General features: G+C 38.1%; 2 protein-coding genes across 5 annotated transcripts; both read left to right on the top strand.

Moving 5' to 3' along the window:
* Positions 1-762: 762 nt before the first annotated feature.
* LOC111278230 (uncharacterized) lies at positions 763-5,821 on the top strand. Of its 3 annotated transcripts, none has more exons than XM_022864809.2 (3): positions 763-1,091; positions 1,486-1,619; positions 1,937-5,821. In XM_022864809.2, exons 1-3 carry the CDS (start codon positions 1,039-1,041, stop codon positions 5,575-5,577), a joined length of 3,828 nt encoding a protein of 1,275 aa, XP_022720544.1. In that variant the 5' UTR covers positions 763-1,038; the 3' UTR covers positions 5,578-5,821. The 3 variants fall into 3 exon arrangements, with proteins under 3 accessions (XP_022720544.1, XP_022720543.1, XP_022720545.1); XM_022864808.2 differs by having other exon boundaries at positions 1,451-1,619; XM_022864810.2 differs by lacking the exon at positions 1,486-1,619.
* An 837-nt stretch (positions 5,822-6,658) lies between these two features.
* Positions 6,659-7,741, top strand: LOC111278492 (transcription factor DYT1-like). 2 transcript variants are annotated; one of them, XM_089764979.1, is made up of 3 exons: positions 6,659-6,953; positions 7,073-7,249; positions 7,536-7,741. In XM_089764979.1, the coding sequence occupies exons 1-3, from the start codon at positions 6,780-6,782 to the stop codon at positions 7,623-7,625; spliced, it is 441 nt and encodes a 146-aa protein (XP_089621105.1). In that variant the 5' UTR covers positions 6,659-6,779; the 3' UTR covers positions 7,626-7,741. The 2 variants fall into 2 exon arrangements, with proteins under 2 accessions (XP_089621105.1, XP_089621104.1); XM_089764978.1 differs by lacking the exon at positions 7,536-7,741 and having other exon boundaries at positions 7,073-7,490.
* The last annotated feature ends 877 nt before the right edge of the window (positions 7,742-8,618 follow it).

The following is an 8,618-nucleotide window of genomic DNA, read 5'->3' as shown; positions in this document are numbered from 1 at the left end:
TACGAGTTGTTTTTCGGGACTATGTTGCCTGTTCAAGCTGAAACATCTTACTGCATGCATAAGCACTCCTGAAGAACAGTGAAAAGGGTTGGACCAACATCCTCGAAAGAGGCAGTGTCACTCCCAGAAAAATTCGCCAACATCATTGATTATAGCGATATTTTTTAGTCCAACCAATTTGTGAGATGCTGGTCTCTCGATGGCAATCTAAATCATAATAAGATAAAAATGATATAAAAACGGTACAAATAAAGATACAAAGATAAAACAGTTAAAACTTTTAATAAAAAATTTAAAAAATTTTAAAATAATAATAAAAAATTTTCATATTTTTATATGAATACAAAATAATGACACATAATTTTTATATAAAATATTATATAAATATATAAATTATTAATATTGATATAAATATACCAATTATCATATCAATTTTCTGTTAAAATTTCTTCTTACATTTATAGGCTATAATCAGAGCCGATTTGGACCATGGAAAAAAAGGAGAACCAAGCTAGATTTTGGACTTTTACTAGCCGGCCTAAACGGTTAACCAAGTTCAATGTCTTCTGATTTGGGCTCTTGAATAGCGTTGAAAGAGTAGAACCAATGATCGGCCATGAGTAGCCCACATCGGCCTGCTAAAAGTTAGGGCTCAAATTCTTTTTGAGTTGGTCTCTCGCTATATGTAGGCCAAACTGGAAACGACGCCGTTGCCGGGTCTCTCCGGAATTGAAGTACGTCGTCGTCGTCGTCGTCAGCCTCATCATCAACACTTTTTCTAAACAAAAAAGTCTTGCAGACTTTATATTTTTGCTTCCTCTCTTCGCAATAAATCTACCCAAAAAATCAAAAATAAACGAAAATCCAAGAAAAAGAAAGAAAGAAAGAAAGAAAGAGAACAATAAAGATTAAAGGCAGATAGAGAAAAAAAATTCTTTGCTTTTCTTTGATTTTGTTTTAAATAAATAGAGAAGGAGATGTTGGAGAAGATCGGATTGCCAGCAAAACCATCTTTGAGAGGGAATAATTGGGTGGTTGATGCTTCACATTGCCAAGGATGTTCTTCTCAGTTCACCTTCATCAATCGCAAGGTTTTAGTTTTGATCCCTTGATCTTTTTCCTTTTTATGGATTCTTGTCTTTTCTTCTCTCTAATTCAATACCCATGTCTCAAAATTTGTTATTTTAAATTTCTGAATATGTGGGTTGGTTCTAAGTTTACTCAAAATTTAAGTATTTTAGAATACTTCTAGAATTTCTTTGATATGGAATGATTGTTTTGGAATTTGAGATTGTTGATTGGTTAACTTATTGACGTTTAACGATGGAAATTTCAGATTTGTGTTTCATTAGGATCCTACTTTAGGGAACCAATATGTATAATCTTTTTCTTCTATGATAATTATGATAATTATTCTAGTTATTGGTGTTCATTTACTCTGGATTATCAGCATCACTGCCGAAGGTGTGGGGGTATATTTTGCAGTACTTGCACACAGCAAAGAATGGTTTTGCGTGGGCAGGGTGATGCCCCTGTACGTATTTGTGAACCTTGTAAAAACCTAGAAGAAGCCGCTCGATTTGAGTTGCGCCATGGATACAAAAGTAGAGCTGGGAGAGGTATTTTTTTTTTCTTGGTAATTTCCTAAAATCGGTTCATTTTTTAACTGTGTAGTGCATTTGCCATTTGATCACTGATACTATTGTCTCACTTTGTTTTCGTTTTGTATAAATGGCTTGGTATTAGAAAGATGAGTTTCAGGTTTATTAAGTTTCTCTCCTCCTTGTAAAACTAATTAATGATCACATGAAGTTAAAATTTGTAGGTATAAGTTTGTATATGGTTCACTTGTTTGTTTGCTCATGGATGTCAGCTATCACTACCAACACTCAGAGGATTTACCTTCAATATTAAATGGTTTAGCTGTTTTGTGCAGGTAGTTTGAAACCAGTTGCAAGAGATGAGGATGACGTTTTGAGCCAGATTCTAGGTGCTGACAGTAATGAGTCGTCTTCATCAGGATTAGCTTCCAAAAATGACTTGACTCCTAGTGTTCAAAGGGCAACAAGTAGTAGTTCATGTTCCAATGTTCAAGTAGTTATCACTCATGATGGGGGAGGAGAAATACGTAGAAGTCAGTCCGTTGATCAGCTTATGCAGAATGAGATGACATCATCCAGTCCTGAGGAATTGCGCCAGCAAGCATTGGATGAGAAAAGGAAGTATAAAATTCTAAAAGGAGAAGGGAAACCTGAGGAAGCTCTAAGAGCCTTTAAGAGAGGGAAGGAACTAGAGAGGCAGGCTGAGTCTTTGGGGATATATATAAGAAAAAACCGTAAAAAAAATTTGGTGTCTGGAAACATGTCTGAGCTACAGAATAAAGATGCCACTAAAGAATCTAGTAGAAAGAATAAGGTCCCTCATCCAACAGGTGGGGATAAGGGTGACCTGGCTGCTGAACTCAGGGAATTGGGGTGGTCTGATATGGATCTACGTGATGACGATAAAAGATCCACAAGTATGAGTTTGGAGGGTGAACTTTCTTCTCTTCTTGGAAAAATTCCTAAGAAGATTAATGCCCATGGCTCTGAAAAGAGCCAGGTTGTTGCCATTAAAAAAAGGGCTCTTATGTTGAAGCGTGAAGGGAAGCTTGCAGAAGCAAAGGAAGAACTGAAGAGAGCTAAAGTCTTAGAGAAGCAAGTCGAGGAACAAGAGCTATTGGCTGCCGCTGAAGATTCTGATGATGAGCTATCTGCAATAATCCATAGTATGGACAATGATAAACAGGATGAAATCTTAATCCAGTATGAGCATATGCAAGGCCTTGACTTTGATTACCTTGAGGGAACTACTGATGATCTTGGTGTTGATAGTAATTTTGAAGTAACTGATAAGGATATGGAGGATCCAGAAATTGCTGCTGCTCTGAAATCACTAGGTTGGACTGAGGATTCTAATCCTACTGAAGATGTTATGGCTCAGTCTGCTCCTGTTAACAGGGAGGCACTGTTAAGTGAAATTCTTTCTTTAAAAAGAGAGGCTCTTAGACAAAAGCAGACAGGTAATCTTGTAGAGGCAATGTCTCAGTTTAAGAAGGCAAAGTTACTTGAGAAGGACCTTGAAAACTTTGATTCTCAACCGGAGAATTTGACAGTTAATCAAAATGGCCCATCCCCTCACACTGCTGATGTATCAGTGAAGTCAGTTAAGTTGGGTGATGAAAATGTTAATGCTATGAAAGATGTGGATTTGAAACCTTCACCAAAGAGTAGATTGATGATTCAGAAAGAGCTTCTGGGTTTGAAGAAGAAAGCCCTTGCTTTGAGAAGGGAAGGAAGATTAGATGAATCAGAGGAAGAATTGAAGAAGGGCAAGATTCTTGAGCGCCAGCTTGAAGAAATGGAGAATGCTTCCAACATGAAGGTTGCACAGGTAACTACTGGCAGTAAGGGGAAGGATTTGACAGACGAGTGTCCTAATGTATCAGAAACTCTGCCAGTTGAAGGAGATGTTACAGATCAAGACATGAATGATCCAACATATCTTTCAATCCTAAGGAACTTAGGTTGGAATGACAATGATGATGAGCTTTCAAACTCTTTGCCGAAACATTCTAAACAAAAAGATTCTGAGCAAATTATTGAATCTTCTTTGACCCATTTTCCTCTTAAAATCCCAGCTAAGGCATCAAGAAGAACTAAAGCTGAAATACAGAGGGAGCTACTAGGCTTGAAAAGGAAAGCTCTTTCTCTAAGGCGCCAAGGAAATACTGATGAGGCAGAGGAAGTGCTGGAAACAGCAAAAGCATTGGAGGCTGAGATGGCAGAGATGGAGGCACCAAAGAAAGTGGTTGAATCAAAGTGGCCAAACGAAAAAGCCACTGTACCTCCCCTTAAAGGTTCTAGGAAAGAAGCAGATGAAGAGAATGTTGCAGAGAATGATATGACTGATCCAGCTATGCTCTCAATACTAAAAAATTTGGGTTGGAAGGATGAAGAACTTGAACCTGTAACTATGCAAGAAAAGTACTCCAAAAATCTTGCCCGTGAGTCTTTACATTCCAGCCATCTATCCGTCAGTCAACCCTTTTCAGGCATTTCAATTTCACCACCAAGAAGTAAAGGGGAAATCCAAAGAGAACTTCTGGGTTTGAAAAGAAAGGCTCTTGCACTTAGACGAAATGGGCAAGCTGAAGAGGCTGAGGAATTGTTGGAAAGGGCAAAGATACTGGAAGCCAAAATGGCAGAATTGGAAGCTTCGAAAGGTGAGCTGGTGCTTGATTCGTCCAAGGACAGTAAACCTGTGAACTTTGAATCATTTACTAACCTTGAGAGGCAAGGGAATGAAGTGACAGCAAAGAAGGGGGCAGTTGCAGTGGCAGTGGGACCAAGTGAAACAGTTGTACAATTATCAATGGGTTTAGGAAGAGTGGAGAGTGATAGAGATAGTCCTACCCTGAGGAATTCCGATCTGTTATTTCCTGCAACCTCCAGGCCTGTACAAGACAACCAACCCTCATTAGAAAAATTGGATCTCTCAGGTGCAATGGGACTTCTAGGTGGTGAGGGAAAAGTTGAAATTACCAGTTGTGTCCCTCCATCCGACCAGTCTGCAAACATATTGGACTTGTTGACTGGCGATGACCTGACAAGTTCACAGATATCAGTGAAATTTGAAGAGAAAGGTGATTTTGGATCCAAGTTCTCTTCTCTTGATAGAGCCAATGTTCAGTTGGCTTCCCTAGATCTTAGAACCAATGATGAATATAAAACAGGAAACGGTAGAGTGGTTAACGGAGAGCAGAAGTCATATGCAGTTGATGTGAGTTCAGTTCAGGGATGTAGTTCTCAGAACAACCAAGATTCACTGAGGCAAGCAGTTTTGTGTCACCAGAAGAAGGCACTTGCTTTGAAGAGAGATGGAAAATTGGCAGAAGCTCGAGAAGAACTTAGGCGGGCAAAGCTGTTGGAGAAGAGTCTGGCAGAAGATGGCACTCCACCAAAATCTGGTGCAAATGATGTGTCAAAATCTGCGTCCACTGTTCGCTCTAATGCAGAAAAGGAGCTGGGTGCATCAAGCTTGCCTCTGAAACCACTGTCTGGGCGTGATCGCTTCAAGTTGCAACAGAAATCCCTCAGTCATAAGCGCCAGGCTTTGAAGCTGCGAAGAGAAGGTCGTATGCAGGAAGCAGAAGCTGAATTTGAATTAGCCAAGTCTATAGAAGCACAGTTGGAAGAGTCGGCTGCTCATGATTCAACAAAGTCTTCTAGCATTGGGTCAGAACCAGTAGATGTTGTTGTTGAAGATCTTCTCGATCCTCAACTTTTGTCTGCCCTGAAAGCAATTGGATTGGATGATTCCAGTGTTGTGGCTCGTGGCCCAGAAAGACGAGAGCTCGTAAAACCCAATGCTGCCAAAACTGAAAATGTTGACCAAGAAAGAATTCAATTGGAAGAGCGGATTAAGGCAGAAAAGGTAAAGGCAGTAAACTTGAAAAGGTCAGGCAAACAAGCTGAGGCTTTGGATGCACTTCGGAGGGCCAAAATGCTGGAGAAAAAGCTGAATTCCTTGTCTTAATAATAATAAATGTTATAAAATTCCTTTTTCAGCTGGGAAAATTTTCATGGCTGGATTGAGGTACATAGTATTTGAGGTCACCATTTCAAAGCAAAAACAGCTACGATGATTTATCTTCATCTCAAGCATGTATGCTAAATTTTCATCATAGATTTGTAGATGGAAAATGTGTCTTTATTTGTATGTTCCGTAACATTTGTGATAAAAAAATGCAAAACCCTTTCGTATTACAACACAATAAAAACTCTCTCCTTTATTATTACAGGACGATAAAAACTATCATTGCCGAACTCATACATGGCACATTAAGCCACTTGAAGCAAGTACACAACTTTGGCATGGCATTGCGCCCCTTTTTCCTCAATTAGACCACATTAGTTTGTACTACAAAATTCATATCTGCCATAGCAAAGCCTCACACATTTTGTACTTTCCAGTCAAAAATACCGCTAACTGACCAAAGACATGAAAGTAATACTGACCAAAGATTGAAGCAAACACATAATTACTAGTCTCTGTTTTTACATTCTTGAGTTTTTAGCTAGATGTTGAATTTGCCCGATGAAACCCATGACTACAATCATAGATATATAATATATCCATATTTTATAAAATTTGTTGATGAGAAATTTTGGGTTTGCAGCTTTGTCCAAATAGAAGGGCATGGGATCATGAAAATAATGATAAATTTTTGTTGTCTCCAACAAGTAAAATAACTGCCAAGATTCTTTCTCTCAAACGATGTCCTTGTGACTTGTGAGAATCATGTGTATAAAAACAGGTCTCGCCATGTCCATGTTGTAGTTTTGCTAGTGCTCTCTCTTCCCTTGGCATTTTTTAATATACTACAACCCAAAGAGCACTAGCAAGACTCCGTGGATATGGAATTTGTAGGCTCTGACATGACTGGAATATCCATAACTGATCATCGAGGTCCTAGCAGAGGAAGAATGGGGAGGAGAAGGATCGATGATGATGAGAACAAAGAATTCAAATCAAAGAACCTCCATGCTGAGAGACGGAGGAGGCAGAAACTCAGTGATAGGCTCCTGAGTCTGCGTTCAATTGTCCCAATAATCACAAATGCATCTACCCACAACCCATACATTCCTATATCTTTGTATTTCAAATTTCCAATTTTCTAATTTCAAAATGTTTTGTCATATCTTATAGTAATGTTTCTCTCTTGTTCCTGATTGTAGATGAACAAAGCAACAATAATTGAGGATGCAATTACTTACATCCAGGAGCTGCAGAAGACTTCAGAGGTTCTCAGCGGACAGCTACTTCAAATGGAAGGATCATCTGAAGAGGAAGGGAAGCCAATAAGGATTGAAATTGATGCTGCAGAAGATCTGAAGAAATGTGGGATTAAGGTTGTTCACCCTTTTCTTTTCATGACTCACAGTCACATTATAATTGTTTTTATCTCCAATATGATCTTTTTCACTCATCAGTACAACTCTGTCAATATTCAATTGTGATGTTTATACAGGAAGAGGTTAAGGTGACCAACATTGATGGGAACAAGCTATTAATAAAGATTATCCTTGAGAAGAAAAGAGGTTGCTTCACAAAATTGATAGAGGCCATGAATTACCTTGGCTTTGAGCTCAGTGAAACCAATGTTACCACCTTTAAAGGAGCAATGCGTATATCATCTTGCGTACAGGTAAGTCTACCTAGTACAAAACTATTTCCACTAGACCATGCAGAAACCTCAACATCTCCTCCTCTGTACTTCCATGTGATGGCAACAAACCAAAAACTTAGTATTCTTTTTCAGTGAAATATCTTATTTTTGCTACCTTCTAAAAAAACTGAAATATTGCCTATAAATTTTGTGCTATAGTTGTGATGTGTGCAGTATCTCATGGTTCATATCTCTATCCTTTCTTTAGCTTTATAAACCTAAATTGTCCAGCTAAAAGGTTATGTTACATTTATTATGATTTCAGGGAATTTATGGGGATACTCTCATGGTTGAGCAGACAGAGAAGTTGCTGTTAGAGATCATCAGAAGCATTCGAGACTGTTCTGAAATCTGAATGTGCTATTGATGAGTCTCTCTGATTTATGAATTTGGAAAGACCATTCCAGGATTATAGTTTATTTAACCAAGAACATAATGAATTGCAGAAGTAATAATATGACTTAAAGAATTCTATTGCTTATCATAGTTGAGAGGGAAACTTGATTATTTTTTAGTCTGGTTATTGAGAAGAACAATGAAAAAATGTTGCATGGTTATTTTAGAAATTTAGTTTCCCTGTTTGCTGATAGACATTCAATTGAACTTGATGCTGGATATTAGATTGTTTAAATTGTGAAATAAAGACCAATCATCCTGGAGACAGAGGTGGAGTAAATTGGTTATAACTTGAACTGCAATAAGGACAAAGACAAAAGAACCATGGACTAATAATAGATATATACTGAAGACATTGGTTTATACGTATGAGAAGAAAAGACAATATCTAGAACTTTACAAAAATTCATGAAGACAACTTCGATGGAGTTGTTGAAACCGACTTTCTAGTTCGGTGAAGTTGTATTGATGGTCATGCTTCATTCAATTCAAGGGCAAACTGTTTTTTTTTTTTTTCTTTTTCTGAAAGCAATCATATGGAACACAGCTGTTAGTCCTTGTCATTTTGTTGATTCCTCACCTTCTATACAGTAAATTAAATTGAGGAGTATCTGGGGATTAAACCTTTAGAGTTAGATCTCCCCAAAATATACCTTCACGAACACCACCTCCCCTCAAAAAAATATTATACAAAGATCATAAGATCAACAGGCAGTCAAGAAACAGTCCAAGCTTCCTTCTCTCTATATATATGACCAACCCAGGTTTCATGGCAAGAGCTAAAGTTTTACCACCTTATTTGAGTTTTATGGCTCGGTTTCGTCACCTTGGCATTATTTTAGCTGCCGAGTGTTTTAGCTTTGTTGTCAAGTTTCAAGCAACAAATGGTTCCAGGATCAACTCACCAGAAGCTGGAATAGATGCTGATACACTGCAAGTTGAAATGATAGCA

The sequence above is a fragment of the Durio zibethinus genome, chromosome 8, assembly GCF_047325235.1.
Source record: "Durio zibethinus cultivar Kanyao isolate XHJ-2024 chromosome 8, ASM4732523v1, whole genome shotgun sequence".
NCBI classification, from domain to species: domain Eukaryota; kingdom Viridiplantae; phylum Streptophyta; class Magnoliopsida; order Malvales; family Malvaceae; genus Durio; species Durio zibethinus.
Note: the sequence above shows the minus strand (reverse complement) of the source record. Positions and strands in the feature narration are given on the sequence as shown.

Coding starts and splice junctions, on each gene's coding strand:
- LOC111278492 (XM_089764978.1), top strand. CDS start 6,780: ATGAACAAAGCAACAATAATTGAGGATGCAATTACTTACATCCAGGAG. Junction 6,954..7,072: donor TGAAGAAATGTGGGATTAAG/GTTGTTCACCCT, acceptor ATGTTTATACAG/GAAGAGGTTAAGGTGACCAA.
- LOC111278230 (XM_022864808.2), top strand. CDS start 978: ATGTTGGAGAAGATCGGATTGCCAGCAAAACCATCTTTGAGAGGGAAT. Junction 1,092..1,450: donor TCACCTTCATCAATCGCAAG/GTTTTAGTTTTG, acceptor CTGGATTATCAG/CATCACTGCCGAAGGTGTGG. Junction 1,620..1,936: donor CAAAAGTAGAGCTGGGAGAG/GTATTTTTTTTT, acceptor TGTTTTGTGCAG/GTAGTTTGAAACCAGTTGCA.